Source organism: Rutilus rutilus (assembly GCF_951802725.1).
Source record: "Rutilus rutilus genome assembly, chromosome: 22".
Lineage (NCBI taxonomy): Eukaryota > Metazoa > Chordata > Actinopteri > Cypriniformes > Leuciscidae > Rutilus > Rutilus rutilus.
This window is the reverse complement of record NC_140227.1, coordinates 8,758,104-8,783,707: the sequence shown is the minus strand read 5'-3', so window position 1 is coordinate 8,783,707 and position 25,604 is coordinate 8,758,104. Positions and strand designations below refer to the sequence as shown.

The 25,604-nt window shown below is 35.5% G+C and overlaps 1 protein-coding gene across 1 annotated transcript; it reads left to right on the top strand.

The window, feature by feature from the left end:
* The first annotated feature begins 6,487 nt into the window (after positions 1 to 6,487).
* agtrap (angiotensin II receptor-associated protein) lies at positions 6,488 to 24,853 on the top strand. The gene is made up of 5 exons (XM_084394956.1): positions 6,488 to 6,652; positions 7,568 to 7,602; positions 10,828 to 10,939; positions 12,665 to 12,863; positions 23,728 to 24,853. Exons 1-5 carry the CDS (start codon positions 6,626 to 6,628, stop codon positions 23,850 to 23,852), a joined length of 498 nt encoding a protein of 165 aa, XP_084251082.1. The 5' UTR covers positions 6,488 to 6,625; the 3' UTR covers positions 23,853 to 24,853.
* The last annotated feature ends 751 nt before the right edge of the window (positions 24,854 to 25,604 follow it).

The following is a 25,604-nucleotide window of genomic DNA, read 5'->3' as shown; positions in this document are numbered from 1 at the left end:
GTTTATAATAACAAAAATGGCCGTTGAAAACGTGTGTTTTGACTAGGACAAAACGCATGCTTTTGAGTGTAAACAGTTAACCCAAACAGGCAGTACAAAGTGTGTGAAGTTTCCAACCAGGCGAAAAGGACGTGTGAAATACGAGTTAAAATCAGTTTGAACGGGTCAGTGTCATTGGCTGCTGAAGGCTTGGGTCTAACCATTTCTGTGGGCTTAGGGGGGTTTAGCTACTGTACATAGACTAGGCTACCACCATTTTACAATGCCATAGATCAGGTTATTCAGCCTATCTATTTTGTCCTTTTTTGTAGAACTTATAGAAATAATATATTTAAATTGCAGTTTTATAAAAATTGCCTTGTTTTTCTTCGCTCATGCCTTTTTGTAAATAAACACATTAGTGGTCATTCTAGCTCTAACATGAAATAATTAACATTTGTGTGGGAAAATCAGTTACGGTGGAGGTAAGCAATCAATGCAGGTTAATCAATATCTGTCTTTAGAGAACAACGTGGACTTTTGTTGTGCTTACATTTGAAGGTATCAAAGGTATGGAAACCTTTTTGTTCAAATATTGTGCGCTCAAAACAGTAATTAAGTACAGAGGTGATATTATCCATTTGATTTTTAATTTTTAAAGACTTAGTGTTTAAATAGGGTATTTTATACTTTATAGAAGTATTTAAGACTTACAGGATTAGAATGAGAGCTTGTGCTCAAGGCAGGACATATAAGAACTTAATTTGTCCCTATATTTTTTCCATTTTCTTTTTCTTGTGTAGGCCAAAGAAAATATCTAGATTGCAATTTTATGAAAACATTTTTTTTTTTACCAAGATAAGATTGCCTTCTTTTGCACATTAATACTATTCTAGCTGTTTATCTATATCTCAAGTTTTCAAACTTTAAAAGTTAACATTAGGGGAAAGTGTACAGATGTGGTTCTTGATCGATGCAGTTGTAATGAAAATTTGTTAAGCCACATAACCTTTTTTATATATATATATATATATATATGTAGTGATACATTTTATAGTCATTTTATATATATATATAAAATGTATCACTATTGCGAGCAGGGTCCTACTAAGATGCTTTACAGGGACCAAATTACAGAAACATCCGATAGTTCACTCAAAATTCAAAACATTCTGTCTACATTTATTCACCCTCATGTTATTTCAAACATGCACAAGTCATCCTAATTTTTTAGATTTAACATACTGTATGCTTTTTATTTCTTTTCTTAAATGTGAGCAATGGTAATTGCAACAACTCATGCAAACAACAACTCGTACAAGTTAAAAATAAAAAATAAAAGTTACAATATAAAAAATCATGATGAAGATAAATATACTTAAATACATCAAGTTAACTCCTTTGTTGTTGTCACTTAATTTGATTAAGGATACTAATGGCATTCGGAATAAAGGATTTTTTAAAAGTACTTTTAGCCAGAGGCACTCTGAAGCGCCTCCCGGACTTCAAAAGTTCAAACTCACTAGAGAGGGGGTGAGTACTATCTATTGTGATCTTTCTTGCTTTTTTACTCATTCTGTCAATGTATATTTGAGTCAATTGTTTTTGTGGTTTTCCTACTATCTTACTAGCCATTAACACTGTCCTGTTAAGCTTTTTCTTAAGCTTACAGTTTAAATGGCCAAACCAAGCAGAAAGATGAAAAGTTAAAACACTTTCAATGTGTGTGATATACACAAGCTCAATAATCTTAGTACTGACACCCAAACAGTTCAGTTTTCTTAGCAGACTTAGACGTTGTGTGCATTTCTCGTAAATAAAATCTGTATTTTCTATAAAACTCAGGTGATTATCAAGAAACCGTACCTAAGTACTTAAAAGTTCCCACTGTTTCAACTACTTGACCATTAAGTAACACTGGCTCTGTTATTATGTCTTGTTTTTTACAGAAAATTAGCTCATTTGTCTCATTTGTGACCCGTTCAAACTGATGATTACATGCAAGCATGTTTGATTTATGGACCAAGTTTTCGGACCCCGTTCCAGGGGGCGCTGTCGAGCCCCCCTGCCACGCCCGGGTACCAGCTTCAGCCCAGCCCTGATGGCCGCGGGTTCTGACCCGTGTGCAAAGTTTCAAGAGTTTTCGAGCATGTTAAGGGCCCCAAAAGTGCCTGAATAGTCGTAAGAAAAATAATAATAATAATAATAATAATAAATAATCCTAAGGAAAGGCTTTAGGGCTTGGGCCCTAAAAACATGGCACATAAAGTTAAACTAATGATTTTTGGGTGTGTGTATTGTAAGTTGTATACCATTTCAATTCGTTGGGTTCGTCTGCAGCATGCTGCAAAGCACACAGTACTCCTCTGCATTACCTATACATTTGTTAACATTAAAAAGTTAAATGTGAATTCTTTGGGCAATCATAGTGTGGCCTACTAAATGTCAACATACACGACATGAAAAATACTATCTCAGAACGGTTCTGAAATTACATTAAATCATTCTTGCATTACTTTTTGCAACCTTCAAGTTATTTTGATGTATATCTGGATTGTATTTCTGTATATTTGAATATTCTTACTTGATTAAATACATTTTTAGACTGAAGATAGCATCTAAAGAGGTGTAATATGACATACTGTACATTGAAATACTGTACATACATTACCATTACAGAATTAAAATTAAATTAAATTAAAAATGGAGAACCCCAAACAAGTAATTATCAAAATAAATGACAGCAGTAGATAAATACCAATAGATTCTTCATTTGTGATGTGGAGGCAAACTATAACTCGGGCTTTGATTCTTTCTGTACATTTTTATATGTGTTTTAGAGATTGAATTCAAATCAAATATTAACATTACTGCCCTAACTATTTCTGAATAGGATGTCTACTTCATACATATTTGGAATAGTATGGAAGGTTCAGATCACTAAAAACCATACATGGAAGTCGAAGATCTCATCGGTGGAGTCTGGATGTCATCTAGTGGAACATTTTGGTACTGCGCACAATACAATCTTTCCTAAAGCTCATTTATTGAGACATCAACCTAAAATCTGGCCCAGAACTTGTCCAGATATTTAACATTGATTTTCTTGAAGTTTTAGGGTTGAAAATGTTTTGTAAAAAAATAAAAATAAAAAACGTTATGTATTGTATACATTTAAAATGTTCATAAACTTAAACTACTTTAACAACTTTGTTTTACTTTACTAATCTGAGAAGTGTACCCTTTTAGTACCCTGTTAGTTCGCAGTGCATTAAGTAATGTTAACAACAACTTTTGATTTGAATAAATATTAGTAAAGGTTGAAATTAAATTTTAAATTAACATGTAGAAGTGCAGTTCATTATTAATTCATGTGAACTAATGTACTTAAATAATGTATGAAACCTTTTTGTAAAATGTTACCAAAATTACAATTGGAAAATAAAAAAACGGTGTTTTTTCTCTCTTTCTTTTTTTTTACTTCAATGATGACTATTGGATTATAATAACTCACCAATTATAATCCCCTCCTCTGTAAAATTTGCCATCGATAATTCCATGCTGTTTTGTTTGGGTTTAATGATAATACAAGAGACCTAAACCACATAGGGACAAAGGCATGAGCGAAGAAAAACAAGGCAATTTTATTTTTATCAAAATTTTGATAAAACTGCAATTTAAATATATTATTTCTATAAGTTCTACAAAAAAGGACAAAATAGATAGGCTGAATAACCTGGGGTCTCATTTATAAAACTGTGCGTAGGAACCTTACTAAAAGTGTACGTGCGCCCGAAAGCCAAAAATGGCGTACGCAAAATAATATTCGGATTTATAAAACCGTTCGTACGCCAGAACCTGCGCAGAATTCACTTTATAAATCCCACTCAGCGGAAGATTGTGCGCACATGCGTCTCCTCCCCGAAATAACCATATATGGAGCTTACAACGCCTAGTTTTACTATGCAGATCCTCATCTGCATATCATTTGCATATGATTATTCATCCACGTGATAACGTTTAAAGGTACAAGACACATTACATGAATAAAAATCAAGTAGTTGCCTATATCTTGCCTTGTTTTTGAATACATAAATCAAATAGTGTAAAACACATTTCAGAGAAAGTTTTTCTCAATCTTTTCCAGTGGCCGAACTGTATTTTTAATACTTTTAATGGAAACAGATAGTCCTTGGGCATTATTTGCACGAAACTATTTTCTCAGACAATCTGGTATTATCATGATAAGCAGTTATCTCTGTGGTTAATACATTAAAACAAAGCATGCCAGAGGAAAAGTGTTCAAAAACACCGCATTAACAACAAATATTTCTATTGACTGAATTTGAATATAAAAATGTTGTAACTTCTCAGTAATGATTTCATGTTTAAGTGCTTAACTCCATTAGTTTAAATCATTATTTTATTTATTTAAACTGTTATTTGCGTCAGTTTCACTAAACGGCCCAACGCGCTCGCTGGCGCGGACATTTAAGAAGGGATGGATATTTGCTTCAAGTGGCAGGCTTGGTGAGTGAAATTATATCTGTATTATCTTTCTGTATATGTTAAATTTTCTTTAGATTGTCTGTCTAAAAGTGACCAAAAAGACACTTAACTCCAGCTCACCATCGGTGTCGCCAATTCCCTTTGTCTCCAGAATGTGCGTACGCACGGCTCAAAGTTTGCTTAAAGGTGCGCACATTCTCCCGTCAAGTTTGTTTTTTATAGATCACAACCTTTGCGTGGGAACTGGCGTACGTATGTTTCCAGCCCCGTTTTGTGCGTACGCATGCTTTATAAATGAGACCCCTGATCTGGTAGCCTAGTCTATGAACAGTAGCTAAACCCCCCTAAGCCCACAGAAATGGTTAGACCCAAGCCTTCAGCAGCCAATGACACTGACCCGTTCAAACTGATTTTAAATCGTATTTCACGCGTCCTTGGGTGCTTCTCAATATCCCTCCTCTCCTCTCTCCTCCGTCCTCCATCCTATGACCCGGAAACCAATCGAGCACAGCCATCTTGAAGGACATCTCAATTCTCTAATTGCACCGAGGAGTCGAGGAGTGAGGAGGCTTCCAGAGGAGTCATGAGCGAGGATACACAGGTGTATCCTATGCTGAAGAGTTTTATCGACTAAAACGTGACGCACGTATAAATTCTCCTCCCCCTTCACATCGGTCACAATAATTTTGATTTATACTTTACTTTTGCAGTTTATATAAACCACACACCTCACATATTTCAACAGGGTATCTTTCTTTATTATTATTTATTATGAATTTCTTAAATAAACAAATTTCAACAACATGAGGGCAGATCCTCTGAGCGCTGCTGATGACGCGAGGAAGTGACGCTCGAGTGATCAAGGATTCCAATGTATAAAAAAAGCTTTCATTCGATCCCTCCGTCCTCGCGTCTTTTCCTTGCAGCCTTCCCTCGCATCCTACAGGATGGAAAGGAAGCGAGGAGAGGAAACGAGGATGCACAAATAAGAATTGAGAAGCACCCCTTTTCGCCTGGTTGGAAACTTCACACACGTTTGTACTGCCTGTTTGGGTTAACTGTTTACACGTCAAAAGCGTGCGTTTTGTCCTAGTCAAAACACACGTTTTCAACGCCCATTTTTGTTATTAGAAACGCGCGTAAAAAACGCGCGTTTTCGGTGACCCCAAAGCGCACGTTGCAAACGTGCGTTTTAAATGGCAGATCACACGTCGAGGACGCGCGTTTTGATGCAAAAACCGCGCGTTTGTGACGCGCGTTTTCCGTGACCACAAAGTGCGCGTTAAGAACGTGCGCTTTTATGGCAAATCGCGCGTCAGGGACGCCCGTTTGGCGGTCGAAACGCACGCTTTTGACGTGTCAGTGTGCAATCAGACGCCCGACCAGGCGTTTATGAATACTTTGGCTTGCCATAATTTCATGCATTGCCCGTGACGCTTGCGTCTGCTTGCGTCCACTGTTTTGACTATGAAAGGGAGCGCGTCGCTCGCGTTGACTATATTAACGGCCTGTTAAACTGTGCAGCTTTTTTGTTACTTCAACAACTGAATCCGTCCACAGCCTAAGCAAATGCTCCACTCTTCTCCACAATGGTAACCCACACTGTAATATAAATGGTTCTAATAATTCCAACGTAATTGACCATTAAACACTATCAAGTCTTCCCCTTTTCTCATTTTCTCAAAAACACATAAAATAACAGTTCATTTAAACATTCATTTTCTCTTGATTCGGCCATATGCAAAGGCCCAGCAATGGATGGATGTTTGGTTGTTTGAATGGATCACAGGGGACTGTTAGACCATTTACTGTACTAACATAACTAGCCCTAATTTTCCACTGCATATGCACTGTATGCACTGTATAAATTAAAGCAATTATTTACAGTGACGTCAATACACACATACATACACAGGAAATTACCCACTTCTGCTCTCACATGGAATAATGACCATAAGTGGGAGGTGTAGTCACATGGCTCTGATCAGGCTAGTATCACATGGTTTGTGTTTGCAGTGACTTCAGAGCACTGGACTAACTTCTGTTACACACAGTTATGATGAAAGTGTTTTATGCTTCCTTTGTGAAATACTGGAAACTACAGAGGCACTTTTAATCGAAAAGAGCCAGTGAAACAATGGAAATACCAGCCATAAGTCTCAAGGTAATTTATTCGTTTTTTATTTATGTGTGTTGTATAGTTTGTACATTGATTGTTAAATGATCCATCAAAAGCTGAAAGATCAAAAGGAAGAGGTTGTTGTTGTTTTATGTAAAAAGTATTTATACACTGAAAAAGTGTACTGAAGTTTTTATTTGATCTTTCCAATTTCAGGAAAGATCAAATAAAAACATCAATAAAATTGTTTTTACATAATTCATCATTCTAAAGCAACTTTTTGTCAGTTTTGTGTCTTACATTAATTATTTCCTCAGATGTGCTTCCCTGATTCTAGTTGCACATTTTACTATTTCTCTGTCAATGACTGTGTTTCAAAAACTAAACCGTTTACCTAAACCACATTTTCTGTGCATTCATCATATAGAGGCCTTCGTAAGTTTATCACAGTCAGGCCGGGCAACCAGGAACCCTTAAAATTATTAATTACAATTATTAATTACACTGCACTTTTGCTGATATACAGGTAATGTTAAAGACGGATGGTTAGGTTTAAATGCTGGTTAAGAGGTGGATGTAAAGGGTCAACAGTAATTATAGATGTAATTACATAAATTAATTACAGATGTAATTATATACAGGTTAAAATATAAGTACAATGTGAATATATGTGCTGTATTAATATTAATGTATCAAATTATTTATTTAAACCCTTAAGTCTTAAAGGCACATAAAGTGGGACACAGAATTGTCCATTTGTATTGGTTCATATCTTGATTCTTTTAGAAAAGCATTGCCTGTAACAAATTTTGTATTTTAGAGATACCCAAGATCATAGGTGCAGCATTTAGCCCAAAAATGCCCATGACTGAATGCTCACTAGGTTTTGAGCCACGGCCTGTTTCTAGGGAATAGATCTGTACATTTATGTGCTACACTGTGCGTGTGTTTTCTCTGCAGGCAATCGTGTTGGTTCACTGGATACTGACAGTCTGGTGAGAGTTATGGCGCATTTGCCTTTCTCCTTTCTGTTTTTTTATCACTAACCTGAGGAATTTCACCATTAGTGAAAGTTTATCATCCAGTTCTCAGTTCAGCAGAATTGGAAATACATTTCTTCTTCAAACTAAAGAAAAATGAAGCCTCCTAAGTGTGTGTGTATATATAACATTTGAAGCCATAGCTATAAAATTTAAAGCCCCTTTATATTTGTTATTAGTTTTTTTTATTTTTTTATTGGGATATATATATCATATATATATAATTGTGACTAGTCTGATTACGGGTAATTTACACACACGCGCACACACACACGCACACACACACACACACACACACACACACACATAGTGTCCCTGAAAATGTTTACAAATACAGCACATACACGCACACACACACACACACACACACACACATATATATATATGCGATATATATTTATCACCTGCACAGATCAAAGACCAATTAATTAATCGGTCAAAATCACTGCATATAACCGTATGCGCACACACATACGCTCAAATTGCTGTACACAGCAATAAAACTATTAAATCCAGTCCATCCATGCGTAAAACACTTCTAAGCATATTTCTAACACTCTTAACATAAATATATTTGAATATTATGTACTCAATCCAACTTCGGCCAACTTTTACACTTTATATTGAAAGAGAACCGCTAGCTGCTTACCTCTCCTTAGCGCGCTCAAAAAGCAGACTGAGGACGCAGCATGGGCTGAACAGAAATGACATCACAATGCCAGGAGTGAAGGTATGACGTCACTTTGTAGGTCAACCGGCAGTTAGCATCACACTGGTTGGTTACCTCGACAAAAAAAAACGATAGGATTTTCCCATAGGCTTTTGGATTCCCAGCATTTACGTTGTGGCAACGTCTGTGGCACGTTGCACTTCTGCTATGGCAACGTCGCTGTCTACGTGCTCGCAACATTGTAACAACGTAGAATTGTAAGACGCGACAGGGCTGTAGCAACGTTGTTGCGCGACATTCAGCAACTGAGAGACGACGTTCTGACAATTTTTTTTTTATGCTAGATAGGCCTATAGCATTTAGCATTTTATGTTTTGAGGTTTATTTTGAATTAGTCAGCTGTTAGAAATGTATATACTTTTTAAATATTGTTTATCCTTATTATTTAATGGGGCTATCAGTAAATTAGCCTAATTATAATATACACCTGCAAGTGTACACTTTGAAGAGTAAAAATGACAGAAGGTTATGTTAATTCAACTTTATTATATGGTAATCAAATTGCACTTCCAAAAGTCATACATTTGTGAATAAAGAAAAAAACTGAATAAACAAATATACAAATTTCTTTTAAGTATAATAAATAAACCATAAAAAGCAAAGATCAGAATATTTAATGAACACAACCGGGTTCTGTACATGGCAGACAGGGGAGTATAGTCGAAAGCCGTGCGATAAAGGTCGGTAACCGGAATCAGTCCAGGAAACATCCACAAATCCAGAGAAGCAAAGAAACGAATGAGACTAAATAGTAGACAAATCAAATGAAAAACTAAACAGTGCGAGCGAGGCTATTAGTCACATACGAAAATTAAGTTGTAGGTTGTGTGTTTGAATAATTACGTAACTTATTTAGCTGAGGTAAATTTGCAAAAAATGCAATACTCACGTATCCTTGCACGATGAAGAATGAGACAACACAATAAGCCCAATGGGTGGTAGAAATTTAAAAGGCTGATTTTCGCGCTTCAGGGCAGTGATGAGTACATATGTAGTCCACTGGTTGTCAAGACACCATAGGCACAACCTCAAGCTATGGCCCTGAATGGTGAATTAATATCAACATTGTGACAACGCTGTTACAACCTTCACTACACAACGTAATTATAGCAAACTTTTGGCCATGCTTTTAAAACGTTGTTAGAAGGTTGGCTACGTAGTGCCAACGTTCTGTGTTTGCTGGGTTATCACTAAAAACAAGCTCTGTGATCAACAAAAGTTCATGATACTTGCATGTTTTGACCATCAAGATAATTATCACTGATGATCACAACTTTTATGAATTTTGAAGCCTAAATGTAGTCGCCAGAAGTAAAAAGCTAAAGGTAGGCTATAAACAAACTACACCACGTTCCCACGAACTCAACGTCACCATCACTAAGCTTCCAACAGCTCTTTCAGTTTTATCTAAAACATTTTCCCAGAACGTTTAAGTTAGAATAGTTTGTAAGAGCACAACTGTAAGCATAACGAGGCTGTAAAGAGAACTGAGTTTATCTATTCAGCGTGATGACGTTTAATCTCCTCGAAAGCTTCTGTAGTCCCATTTAGCCACTTGTAAGCAACCGCCTTTTTCAAGACAGGTAACAGCTTAAAAAAATCACGAGTGGGGTAATATTGATGTACTTTATGTCGTAGAATAAAACGTGAAAGTGTCTTGAGCTTGTGTTCACCACATACCTTATTTCAGCCATTTAACCAAAACCCTTTTGAAAAAAACCATTGACTTCAGGACAATGGAACCAGAAGTGTTAAAACGCTAACTCACTTCTGCTTTTTGGCCTACAAAGTGATGTCATACCTACACCACTCTATATTAATCATAAAACTATTTTTCTCAAAATGACACTGATTAAGTTCAAAACATAATTATAATCTTTTCTTAATAAATACTATAAAAGTAAACAAATTAAAACTGACAGAAAGGATTATTAGTGAAACATTTTGAATATACACTGTGAATATAAACATCTGTCACACTAGGAAGATGGCAGTGAATAAATCAAAATGTATCGATTCTCACTAATTCTTCTTTTTTGTCTTTTAAATAGTCATTTCTAAAATAGCCTATTGCTTATGTATGTTCAGAAAGTCTTCCAGTTTTGAAGCCACACTGCATAACAAATAAAATATTTCATCTTTAATTGTTTTTTATTTTTATTTCATTTTGTTGATGACAAATTTTCAACTCACTTTTTTTTCTCTGCACTGTTATATTACTATTATACAGGACTTAAAGTAAGCTCAAAAGAAAAAAAGAAAATAGTCAGATTATATTACCTAAAGCGTGTAATGTAACAGATTGTTACAATTTTCAAAATGTAATTGTATTCAGTAATTTACAAAAAAATTAAGTAATTTACCTAGCAATGAACCATACTAAATTAAGTTAAATTGACAGCCCTAATGAAAATATTAGTCTTAACATTTAAATGTGTGTTTATGTGCAGGGCATGCTTGTATCCCTGGCTTCCTACTTCTTATGTGTTGGGGAACGTGAGTGTTCTTGCAGTGGGAGTGTGGGCCATAGCACAGAGAGACTCCATAGATGCTGTATTATTGGTAAGTGTGATTTTTATTTATTTTTTCATTCATGAAGAGCATGATTTTCAGATCATGAAGGCCTAGACATTCATTTTATTCAGTATTGATTACAGATGAGAAATCCACACTTTTATGACATTTGAGTATTTCATAGCCATACTTTTGACTGGCCAAAAGGTCTGGTTCACATTAGCCGCTTTTCAAATGCCGTGCCAGTGTGAGCCAGAGCTAACAACGTGCCGGGCAGGGCAAATACGGGATCTCGAGCACAGAGGCCAAAATCGAGTTGTGTTTCCACTGTGAGGCCAGTAGCCCTGCAGCGCAGCCCTAAAACCTTTAAAACTAGATCACAAAATGAGCATGACAGAAGCGAACGTTTGGCCTTTACTTAAAGACTTAAGATTCCAGCATCGATATTTGACCAATGTTTTACAATAAAAAATGTTTCAGTGACAGTTATGTGTCAGGAGTGCACATTAATCATGCTGAATCAAACTGGTACCATTTCACATACTGCTGCTTCGATTCATTTACGATGACAGGAATGCACAACACAACTCTTTTAAAGGCTTTTTCACCATTTCAACTTTAGTTAGTGTGTAATGTTGCTGTTTGAGCATAAAAAAAGATTTGCAAGGTTACAAAGGTCGACGTCCACTCCAAAGGGAGATATTTTATTTAACAGAATCCACTTTCCAAGAACTACAATGAACTAGTTCCTCGTTTAAATAATTCCCGCCCATGGAATGCGCATTCCAAAACTAATTTGTTTGACCTTCCTAAAGCTGACGAACTTAGAATGGGTCAAATTTATTTTAAACACTGTTCCTGAACAATATTCTCCCGATGTTTATCTGTGCGGTGTACATTTTATGAAGAACAGCTTCCAGAACCACGATGCAGGCTACGCACAAAAGCTTCTCCTGAAATGGAGCAGTTTCCACTTTGTCGAGACAATCTGTTGTTTGTGGATCACAACTTGTAAGTATGTCTTATTATTTGTAGTTGCGTTTTCTAATTATAAGTTTATGTTGTTGCTACGCTCGCCTGCTAGCCAACGTTAATGTTGATATAGTGTTGTTTACTATAGCTTTTTTTAAGGCTGTTCACTGCTCCTTAGGAAAATTAACCATGTTTTTGTGATCGATTACAGTTTGTATAACCATAGTTTTCCGACAAATACCATAAATATAAATGGTGGATAACATCGTACCTATAATATACAAGAAAAGCATACCACTCTGAAACATCCTGTGAAATCCGTGCTTGAAAGTCTGTGCATGAAATCCGTTCTGGATGCTCCTCTTGTTTGTTAACATTGTCAGGGTCTGAATCAGGTTTGAAATTGCCGCCATCCTTTATATTTACACTAGAGCAGAACTTTAGAGGTTTTGGAGGGGCCGGACATTTCCCGAAACACATGCTAAGCGCTGCCAATCACAACACACTGGGCCAGCTAACCAATCACAGCAGATTTCGGAAGGAGGGGCTTCATAGAAACCGGTACTAAACAACGCGCTTGGGCCAGACTGGGGAGAATGGAGCTGTAATAATGTAAAATATGTGAAAAATAATGTGTTTTTTTGAACAATCAAGCATGAAAGCGTATTCTAGTACACCCCAAAATCAAGACTTCTTAAAAGGGCATAATAGGACCCCTCGTTGAGCATGCTGAGACTTTCTTGTGTTTGTATATATTATATTTGTCATGCTAATGTTTGATCTCTGCTCTTCTTCATTCAGTTCTTGATCGGGTTGGCAGTGACCATCTTGACTGACATTGTTCATTTTGGTCTTTGCTATGAGGCGACTGCAAACATATCGGACTTGTTCCGTTTTAGTGCAGGCATGGCCATCCTGAGCCTGGTGCTAAAACCGGTTTCCTGTTTCTTCGTCTACCAGATGTACCGTGAGCGGGGTGGCGAATACAACATCAGCTTTGGTAAGTTGGTGACTGAAGAAAGGAAAAAGATGGGTGACTGATTGTAATGTAATGGGTGACTGATTCATTTTGGCGCTTTGTGATGCATGTGAAAGTCTTTCCATGAAGTTAAAATACCAGCATTGTTTGCTCTGGTTTGTTTAAAGCAGTATCTAGCCTATTTTTAAGCATTATAATTATGTGGACAAGCAGAGTATTTCCCTGAAAATGGCAAAATGAGTAAAAAGAGGAGTGGGTAATTGAGTTTTAGAGCTAGTCACAAGACACATGCCTGACAGAGTGGCCCACATAAAAGAAAAGAGACATACATCTTGGCTGATCTCTGTTTTTTGAGGAACAGTGCGTGGACCTAAATTGATTCGGCCAGTTATTATTATTAAGACCTTTATGATCCTTGATCTTAGCTGTTTTGTGAAGGTCTGAATCAACTTAAATGTGTTTTTTCACTAGGTCTATTCACCCTGTAAATCTTGATATAACAGTCAGAAATATATTTTTTTAATGGAAGAGGTCAAGAAAATTTTAGACAAAACCTTTGAACCTTGAAACCTTGAATCTGAAAAATATCTTGTAGATGTTTTTTTTTTTTTTTTTTTTTGAGTATCTGATACATCAGGCTTTTATAGGTAATGTAGTATGAAATAATAGGATAATATGGAGCTCATACTTGAGGAAAATAATTTAGTAAAAATGCTTATATTTATGGACAAAAGGTAAGATCACATTCTTATATTGTAAATCAGTGAGATCTTTGTAACAGTATAGCAGACTACTTGCATAAAATGATATACATATCATTTGTCACTGATATTGTCACACTATATTTCCAACTGATATAACTTAGATGATATTTAAACACTGTAAAAAATAATCTGTGAAATTTAAGGTAAAAAAACAAACAAAAAATGGCCAGCTGTGGTTGCCAGAAATTGACTGTAAAAATATGGTAGCAACATTTTAGGTATTAAAGATTTAACTTAAATTTACAGTATAAAATTTAATCAATTTCATTAACTGATAATATTAATATAGCAACCTATACTAATATCTGTTTTGTACCTTTGTTAAACACTGACAACCACCAAAAGCAGGTGATGATAAGATATGTCACATGATGAATAAAAGCTCATCATAAGCAGCTTTTCCACAAAATGAGAAGGAAAATTCTATTAAGAGGTGCACAGTGTCATTCACACAAATACTAAACACAATCATGGTAACACACATTACATTCCACTACGTGGAAGCGATAAAATTCTGTATTATTATTAATTTTAAGGCCAGACAAGTAGTATGTTGAGGGTTGATTTGTAGGGAAGGACTACACGCCTGCGCACATATATTCAAACGCACATACCTATAGACTGAACTCGTAATACGCATGTGCACACCATCGGCGTTCTCACTGGTTCGCGTTTTTGAAGTTTGCGCAGAAAGAACTTAAGAGTTTTCTGTTAAAACGGTGTCGTGTTAGCGGCCCCTAAGTTAATAACTAATGATCGTCGTTGCGACGGAAGTGAATCAATCAAACTAACTTTAGCTGGACAATAACTTTATTCTAGCTGCTATAAAGCCAAAACACTTTACTTAAATTTCCTATTATCAATGTAAAGCTGCTTTGGAACAATCTACATTGTTAAAAGCGCTATATAAATGAAGATGACTTGACTTGACATAAAAAAAATGCAGCAAACATTAATTTAACTTCAACTTCAACTTCAACTTTTATTTATTTATATAGCACGTTTACCCGCAACGTTGTTGCCCAAAGTGCTTCACAGTTACAGTAAAAAGACATACATATATAAAACAGAACATATCAAGCCTAGCGGATGAAGGCATATTTCACACTCTTAAACATCTCCCTCACCCACCAGCATAATGAGATCAGTGTGTATGAAGAAATAAAACTAAATAAAAGTGTATACCTACAGTGTACACCACCCTTAACTAAAGGCTAAATTAAAAAGGTAAGTTTTTAGCTGCGACTTAAATATTTCTATTGATTGAGCTAACCGGATATGAAGGGGGAGGCTGTTCCACAACTTAGGAGCCACAACTGAAAAAGCTCGGTCACCCTTTGACTTCTTTTTAGAAAAGGGGACCGCCAGCAAAGATTGGTTCGTGGATCTTAGTGTCCTGCCTGTTGTGTAAGAGTCTAAAAGATCCACAATGTATTTTGGGGACCTGTTGTGCAATGCTTTAAAAACCATTAATAAAATCTTATATTCAATCCTGTACTGAACCGGCAGCCAGTGAAGATAAGATAGTACTGGAGTAATGTGGTCCCTTTTTTTAGTGCCAGTCAGAAATCTTGCTGCGGCATTTTGTACCAACTGCAGACGACATAGTTGACGCTGGGGAATCCCTGCATAAAGAGAATTGCAGTAGTCCAGTCTGGAAGTAATAAAAGCATGAATAACAATCTCCAAGTCTTTATAACTGAGAAGGGGTTTTATCTTAGAAATCAATCTAAGCTGATAAAAACTGTTCTTTACAACAGAATTTATCTGTTTATCAAAGCTTAGAGATGAGTCAATTATTACCCCAAGGTTCCTCACGCTATCTTTCACCGTCATTTCTAATGGAGCCAGGGTGTCGGCTATCTTCTCTTTGAATTTTGGTGGGCCAAATATTGTAATTTCAGACTTTGTTTCATTAAGTTGAAGAAAACTGTTCGATAGCCAAACCTAACAATTTAACAATATACATGTAACATAAAACCCCATTGTACATAAATTATTTGAAAATACTAGAAAGAAACTTATATATCGTCACCTTCCCAAAATAAATGGCTAAGTCATTTTTTGACAAATTTCTTTTGCATAAGTCATCTCCTCATGATGCTGGCCACCTCTGGTAAAATCGCCCACATCCTCATTTGAACAGATTATGCAATTCTACCCCTGTAGTATAATGGCCTATGTCAATAGGCCTATTTCGGTTAAAAAAACTCTAAAATTACATTAAATGTAAGGTTAGATCTATCACAGTAATTCACCATAGGAAGGACACTGTCCTGAACCTTTTCATAGTTTCTAGGCAGTTCTCCTCTGACCAACGAACGAAGAGTGTATGATTATGATTCATGCAGCATTACAGGTCAGAAGTCAGATTGGATCAGAACATTCAGAATATTATCCAGTTCCATCTGGTTCAAGATCGGATTCATCATATCGGTATGAAGACGGGTTTGTTGAGGATCAGTGCCGATGGCTGTCGTGTCGATGAGGCCTTCACAGGGGAGAGTCTAATTGACACAATCTCTGCTGACACATCAGGGATGCGTTGTGGTCGTGTCTAGATGCAGGTCCTCCATCTGATCTGGATACGGCCTGGATCCGGCTGACTACATCATGCGTTGTGGTTGTGTCTAGGCACAGGTCCACCATCTGATCTGGATACGGCCCAGATCCGGCTGACTACAGTAATCCTCAGGATAAACAGAGAGACTAATATTAGCTTTAGTTGGGTTATTGACTCTTGACTCTTTATTATTAGTTTTCTATGGCTGCTGTAGCTGTGTGTTTATAAGAAAAATTTGTTATGGCAAGGATACGCCCAGAAGACATGGATCAGGTGTTTTTGGCATGATGTGATCATGCCATAATCTTAATGGACTCATCTGTTACACTGTCTTCATCTAGTGTCCAATCTTTGATTATGTGGTGCTTTATGAATTTGATATTTATCCAGCAATATCTCAGTAATCAATCATTTTGAAGGGTATTAAAATATATAGTGCAAGAAAACATTTTGAGCTCATGCATCACTTAGACACACATATGCATCATCAATCAGCATATGAATCTCAAGAATGGCGACAATCAAAAGTTTCATGTCGCAATGCATGCTGGGTGCCAAACTCCCAACAAGCACTGCAGCATGAATAAATTATCCAGCTGAATGGACTTACTAGATTCATTATTATATAGCATAAATGCTGCCTGAATCATAATCATACACTGTTCGTTCATTGGCCAGATAACCTTTTTTTTATTGCCACCATTGTTGAGATTATTATGCTGATTTTTGATGTGTGTGTTTCTAAATGATACTGTAGCTCTTTTCTCTGTTTTTTTATTTTATTTTTTAGCCATAACAAATGTTTCTTGCAAAAACATAGTTGAAGCAGCCAGAGAAAAACTTGATGTTAAAAAGTCAAGGATCAACTAAAGCAAACACTAATCTGAGTGGTGGGAAACTTGAACAAAGAAAACACAGGAAACAGGACGAATACAAACTAAAAGTCCATGAAAATGAACTAACTTAACATAATAGTGACAAAGGTATTACAGTAAAGTTTTTTACAGTTATGTAAAGCGGGATTTTGGACCAGTGAGATTTCAGTGTGGGCAAAATGTATACTCTAAAAAAAGCTGGGTTGTTTTAATCCATATTTGGGTCAAAATTTGGGTTTAATTTTTTAAATAAAAATGTTACACCTAATGTTGGGTTTGTCCATTTTTGACCCAAACATGGGTTGAAACAACCTAGTGTTTTTTTAGGATTAAGGATTAATGGCTTGTTAACATTAACATTCACAGTATAACATTCACAATGAAATTCCCAGTCCTTCTTAGTCCACCCAAATCTAGGCCATTCAGAAATCATCATGCCCATTACGTCTCAATCATAATCATAACAGAGGTCATTGTCATATTTAAGACTTAAGAGTGCAGTGACAAAAACATCCTGTTTAATTCTGAAGGTCATGAGAAGGCAGAAATGGAAAATGGAAAACTAGCTGTTTTTGGTGTGAGATAACTTGACTAACATTGTAGTCATAATCATAAGTGGACTAGCCTGGGTTTCCCCATGCTGCCTTGCGCACAGCGCAATTTTATTCACAAGCAAAGTCTTCGGCTCTATGGATTTATTAACGTGAAAAATATCGGCACTAACAATATTAGTAGATCTCATTGAAAGTGTTCTAAGTAGTTTAGAACGCAAGTTTATTTTGAAAAAAGAGCAACTTTTGGCGTTAAACCATTTCATAATGTTTTTTTCGATAAAAACATGTCTGTAGAGTGTCCATATATACCTTCTACCCTCATGTTTGTCTTGCACAAACGGCAATAGTCGCTGAACGCCATCGGGTACACATAAATCTCTGACCCATCATCTTCTTCCTCGTCGAATTTCTGTCGCTCTACATACGTCATCTGGTATAATTGAAACGATTGGCTATGAGCTACGTACAGGCGCATTTGATAGACATTCGTAGCGCCCAATAAACGGCTCTGGGCATTCGTAAACCACGCCTCAAATACGAGAAAATGAACATGTGGTTCCCAGACCACGTCTCAATGAGACGAGGTCTGACGTTAGCCAGGCTGTAAGTGGACTTTACAATGAGACAATAAAATGTAACAAAACATTGGAATATTGCCCCTTTAAAGACCTCAGAATAACAAAGTTGGACATTTGCCCATGTTTTTTAATAAAATATATATTTTTTTCTTCATACATGTATCATTTAGTGTGTGTTCCTTGGTAATCAAACCCAAAATAAACTTTTAGCAGATATATTCATTTACATCTTATCCTCAGGATTTTTTTTTTGGTAAGTCTGGTAAAATCCTCTTTAGAACTGTAATTTTCCCTCTTCCTAAATTATTAATTCCACCTGCCCCCTTGTCAGTTTGCCTAGGTAGGTTGTATTTATTTGTTGCAAAGAAAGAATGGAAGAACTTCTCTCTGTCTCTAATCACTTCACACTAACATAATCAAATAATTTCAACTCAAATCAATATTTAATCTACATTTATTTATGTGTAAGTAGCCATACTGTATAATAAACAGAATAATGTACAGTCAACTGGTGATTATTGAACACTGTATATACTGTAAATTATTTCTTGCATAATTCTTTTACTTTTTTGACTCAATGTTTTACTGACACTGATTATTTCAGTTCTAGATTCAGGCTTGTTTTTCATGTTCATTATTCATCTTTCTTCATTATTTTTGTTGTTCTAAATGCTCTGTCTGTGACTTCCTGTCTTTATTCACTGTCCTGCTTGCTGTCTCGTTGTATTCTGTATCTGTCTCTTAGACCTGGAAACATCTGTGGATAGTCGTTGCACCACAGACAGTGCTGACAGCACATTCCTCAGTCGTCGCTACTGAACCTTCCCTCCATTTCCTCCTGCAGTCCAGCTTTCTTTAAAACCGGAAATTTTCATGTCTGAGCTGTTGTGGTGATTTGTTTATGTGGACTTTTTCCTTGCTCTTCTTCAAACTATGTCTTGGTATTTATGTTTTGCAACACCTTATATTACTTTTTCTTGTTAATATTCATGCATTTGAATATCTAAGTCGACTTTCATTCTTTGTGCATTCCTTCTGCTTGATGTTTGTGAAATTCTTTTACTCTGTGTGTATGTACATGAGGTTTTAGAAAAATAATCAATTCTGTGTCAAGATTTTATTACACAATACTCAGAATACAACTTTTTCATGATAGTACTGTGCCATGAAGATACTACAAGTAAAAAAAAAATATATATATATATAGTATTTTCAGTTTTCAGAAAAATGCATGTCTACATTACAATTTAGAGTGATCTAATACAATCAGAGATGACTGTGTCCAAGTTATGCATTTCAGAAATATGCATAATAATTAGCATAGCTGCTGTTTATAACAATAAAGCAAAAACAATAAATAATAATAATACATTTTATTTGTAGGCGCCTTTAAAGACACTCAAGGTCACCTTACAAATCTTTCTAAAAATATCAGTATAACAACAACAGACAAAGCATATTATAATAATATCCATTAGACACTGAAGAATAAGATATTGCTCAATACATGTACAATCATAAATAAGCCTGTTTAATTAAATTAGTTTTAAGACAAGATTTATAAGTGTGAAGACTGTCGGTGTTATGAATTTCCAGGGGAAGGGAGTTCCACAAATGATGGCCAGCACAACTAAAAGCCCTAGACCCATACTGTTCAGGAGAATGCATGGCAAGACAAAATTAAAATGATGAAGAAGATCTGAGGGTACAGGCAGGAATTTAAATTTGAAGAAGATCAAACAGAAGAGAATTGCAATAATGGTTGCAATTAATAATACCGTTTATGTTTCATACCTGAAAATATGCAGAACTAATAATATTATTACGACACTCAGACTTTTAACCTGCATTGATGGAAAAACTATGGACTTGTCAATAGTGACAGAGAAGCTATCAGATTTAGTCAGATTAGATTTTGTACCTACTAAGAGAATTTCAGTTTTTACCACTATTGAGTTTAAGGAAATTTGATGAAAACCAGTTTTTTATTTCAGCTTAGCAGCTGGACAGAAAAAGTGTAGGAAAAACAGAAGTAAGCATGGAAGACTGTCACAACGATGTGTTGTAGAACATGATGATGAAGGCAAAGGTTAACTTTAATACATTCACAGTAAGATAAATCACACAAAGAGAACTGCTTATAACACCTACATCACAGAAGAGATCAGACAGCAAATGAATAGACACAGAGGACTTAAGTATAAAAGCAAATGAGGAAAATGAACTACACACACCTGAACTAAATGACAACTAATCAGAGACTATGACAACTAACGCAGTGGAAACTGTGCAAACTGAAAACCAAGTCAAGTCACCTTCATTTAAATAGCACTGTTTAACAATAGATTGTTTCAAAGCAGCTTTATAGTTATAATAGGAAATTAAAGTAACAGAGATTGTTTTGGCTTTACAGCAGCTCTAGAATAAAGTTATTGTCCAGCTAAAGTTAGTTTTTGATTGTTTATTTTATTTTATTATTATCCTTTATTTTTCCAGGAAGGTCCCACTGAGATTAAAAGAAATCTCTTCCTCCAGGGAGTCCTGGCCAAGATGGCCATACTACAAGTCACACACAAACATATAACACATATAAGACATTCTAGACAGTCAAAGCACAATATTCATCATAAATCAATAAATTAAGTAAAACAGCAACATGATTCATTCATTTTAGACTGCAGTAAATTTTTAAATATATTCAAAGGAGGAATTGTTTCTAGTGGAACAATAGCTTGAAATTCATTCCACAGCCATGGAGCATAGTAAGAGAAAGATGATTTTCCATGCTCTGAATGTACCCTATAGGTAGGCTACTACTAATTTAATCCCATTAGATCAGGGATGGGCAACTTCGGTCCTGGAGGGCCAGTGTCCTGCAGAGTTTAGCTCCAACCCTCCAACCCTGATAAAAACACATCTGCCTGTAGCTTTCTAGTAATCCCGAAGACCTTGATTAGCTTGTTCAGGTGTGTTTGATTAGGGCTGAAGCTAAACTCTGCAGGACAGTGGCCCTCCAGGACCGAAGTTGCCCATCCCAGCATTAGATGATCTGGTGCTATAGTTCTTTCTACATAAACATAGAAGACTTGTAATGTAATTTGGAAGCATACCCATCAATGTCTTTACAATAAATACTAACATATGTGATTTCCTTCTTTGATATAAAGAGGACCAACCCAAACAGTTGTACAGCAAACAATGATGAGTACGTGAACAAGAATTTGTTATAAAACGCAGTGCAGCATGATAAACACCATCCAGTCTTTTCAATAAATATGTAGAAGCATGCATATAAACAACATCACCATAATCTAAAATAGGTAAAAAAGTACTCTGTATAATTCTCTTTCTAGCTGTAAAGGAAAAAAAAAAGAATTTCCCGAAAAAGAAAACCCAATCTTGGTTTAAGCCTTTTCACCAAGTAATTAATATGAACATCAAAGGCTAACTTCTCATCAAGCCATATTCCTAAATATTTATAAGTTAGTACTCTTTCTATATGTAGGTCCTCAATAGTCAGAATAGGCGGGACAGTGGACATAGAACGGCTGCGTGTAAAAATAATATACTTATTTTTTCTTCTGTATACTGATTCACTTCCATTGCAGAGATCATTAGTTATTAACTTAACTTAACAAAGTCCAAACTAAGTGAGAGTGTGACAAAGACAGGTGAAGCTGGGTATCATCAGCATAGCAATGGAAATCAATACCATACTTTCTGAAAATGTGCCAAGGGGCAGTAAATAAATAATAAATAGAAGAGGGCCCAAGAATTTCATGAGTGAAATTATAAAATAACAGAATACTAATGTTAGAATAAGCAAGTAGTGTTTGGTTGGTCATGTTACACTAAAAAAATGGTAACCTAAAAATGTACTTTATGTGGTGATATCTAAATGTATTGGTTTTATTCAAATAAAATAAACATTTTATTTAACATTACTGAATCAAAATGAGTGCTGTCAATAGATTAAAAGAAAAAACATTAAAGTTTTAAATATATTTTCATAATGTGATACTTTTTACATTGAATCTCCAAAATAATGTACAAACAACATATAGTGTATATTTTGTATCGGGTTGGTTGAGGGTCTGGGTCTGTCTCTGTATATGTTGAAACCCTCCAAGAAGATCATTATAAACCACACCATGTGTAACACAAGGCTTTATTCTCTAGCTGTTGTATTTTCTGCCTGAGTGGTCGCAGAAGTGCTGATTTACTGCACTGTCTCAAGCAGTCAATATTTGCCTCTGTTTTTATTGCACAATATAAGAGAATTGTGTTATCTTAAATTATTTATTGACATTCTCAGGTTGTGTTTTAATAAATGGATGCAATAGCAAATTGATCCTTTTTTTTCTTAAATTATGTTTTTGTTTTTACAAAGTAGTTTCTCATGCCTAGGATATAATGCCTATAATGTAATTGAGAATAATTACCTCTGTGCCTGAATTGCCCACAGTGCATTAAAATAGTGAGAGGCCGCCTCCTCATTGGAATTCTGTTGATGTGCAATGGGATTTTTTCAGATAATCTGTCATAAGGGAATCTTCAGGCTGAATAAAGATATAGCATATTGCTCCAGTGCTCCCGGTGTAAATCACATATGTTGCAGTTTTACACTTTATTTCGATGGTCCACTTTATAATGGTCCATTCTACTAAGTAACTTTGCAACCTCGGTATGCAAGTTTACTGCAACAGTGGCCCTGTGAACTACACCTACTTTTGAAAATACAGCATGTAGTTGATCCTGGTAAGCTTGCAATGTCACAGTTGTAAACACGGTGGCTTTCCGCTTCCATGAGGGGGTTTGGAGTCACAATGGCTTTGTATCTCCCGGAAATCCAGTAGAATTCAACCAATCAGATGACGAGTTGAAAACTCCTGAAGTGTTTCCCATTTTGTGTGCCATATGCATCAGACGCTCAGCCAACGGTCCGTGGGCGTGACGTCTGCGGCTGAGACTAGTTGACATGTAGTTGAAAAGTTACTTATGGTTAATAGAATGTCTAAATTGGACCATTGAAATAAAGCAGACATCACACCCTGCAAAAACTCATTTTCAGGAGGAAGCCGTGTAACATGAGTTACTTCATTCAATAGTATTTGTGCGCTTAAAGTAAAAGTTACGAAATCAGAATGCAAGTGGTCATAGGAGACGCATAGGAGACACATTTGAAACGCATGCTAGTAACGTGTTAATGCTAATGTGTCTTGGCTGACCACTTTTGATCAAATCACTTCTCTCTCGCTCGCTCAAATTCTGGGATATTTTGAATAATTTGAGGGCATCAGGGAGCCGCTATCATAATGCAGGGAACCTGCAAGAACTTCCGGGAGAGTTGGGATATCTTATACCCAATTAACTCTTGTTTTTGTCTGAATATTTAACTTGATCTCACAGAAACAAGAATTTTACAAGGTGGCGATATCATATGAATTTGTATAATGTGAATGTATGATTTTTAGAAAATTTTAGAGACTGCTATTGAGTATACACAATTCCAGTAATTCCGAGTTTTTCTGATCTTATCTTTTACTTTCAGGGATCCCAACAATAGCTCGAAACAGAGATGCCTACCAGTCCATTGACCATCAGAATCAGTCTGCCAGCATTGCCAGCACCCCAGGACAAGCAGAAGATGGCAAAAATGGGCCACGTTCCTACTAAATAATAACCAAACACAAAATATAACCAACCAGCTTTCTTTGTAGTCAAGACCATGATGTATATGGAGTTTTTGTTTTAGAATATTATTTTGTAGGTCATGAATATACAGTGACACGCTCCAAAAGAATGAATGAACTTTTCAAAAGTTTTACATTTGGTTCTGCAGAGGATTTTTAGATGTTGTGGTCTAGTAATTTAGAGGTCCATTAAACATCCTAGTGTTTTTCAACCCGAGGTCCATGTTTTACTAACAGCATACTATCTCTTTGTGCAAGACGTTAACTGTTTCCAAAGGTTTGTAGTCTCCTGAAGCTGTGATTTTGGGGTGTTAAGAAGCTCCATCTGTTACTGTTGGTCCAAGATAGTTAGTTATACTCAACATAAAATAGTGTGGTTTTCTATGTATTCATCTTCATTTAATATTTTTGCAGCAGGACTCCAACATAATTTTGTGAGTCCTTCAAAGATTCAAAATATTCGTATTAATCCAAATGCTATGAAATCGGTTCTGTATTTATGTAGTACAATTTATTAGATTGGTCATGCACGCTGGATTATTTATTTGCTAAGTATGGTAATGCTTAGAGTGACTAATTTGATTTGGGGATGACAGAATTGTATTTAGATACAAATAATTATTTAAATTGGTGCACTTGCCAAACATTGAGATGAGTGTATTTTGAAGAATATTCTGATACCAGTATACACTCAACAGATTTGTAACAGAATTAATCAATCTTTTATGTATGTTTATGTATTATGGTTACTCTGGAAAATGAAGATTAGCACACCCCCAAAAATTTGAATTCTGTCAGTATGCATTTTGTGTTTCATGGCACAGTGAAAGTCATCCGAATTTGGAACGACACAATCATTTTATGTATGGGTGAACTATTTCTTAGCACAACCATGAGTGTTATTTTGACAGTGAAGAGAATATAAAATTTTAGGTCTGTGTATTCAGTATGTTTATATGAATAAACTGGATAACTAAATGGTCATATGTTCTGTGTGCATTGTAACAACTAAATACTTTTAAAATGTGATAGCTCTCCTATCCACCTTTTTCCTGAACGTGGAAGTTTTTTTTTTTTTAATGCTTAAAACAATACACAAGTAATAACAGATAACAACAGAATACAAAAAACAAACAAACAAACAAAAAAAACAATGGGGGAAATAATATAAATTAAACATTAACAAATTATGAGAATTACTTGACACTGAAAAAAGGAAAAGAGTTACAAACAGATAATGTTTTTAAGGCTTTTTTGTTCTCAGACAACTTAATTGAGAAGAAGTATTTTTCAAGTTCTTTCACAAATATAAGAAAGAGAGGTTTAGTATTAAGATATTTAGATTTATGAATATTGAATTTTGCTAGCAACAAGATCAGATTAATCACATAAAAATGACATTTTTTAGATTGGTCAAAATCAACAAAGCCTAGGACCATATTCTTCCAATACAACACACATTCATGATAGATTTCAGACCTAATAAATCCTAAAACATCGTGCCAAAACATTTTCGTAAATGGACATTGCCAAAAAAGATGAACTACAGTTTCGTCAGAGATGTCACAGAAAGAGCAACTGGAGGAAATATCCTTTTTAAACTTTTTCATGTATTGATTTGCAGGGTAGCATTTATGAATTATTTTAAAAGAGATCTCTTTTACTTTATTGGTTAAAAAAAAGAGATGTGGAAGCATCCACACTTTTTTCCAACAAATATTATCAACTATTATTC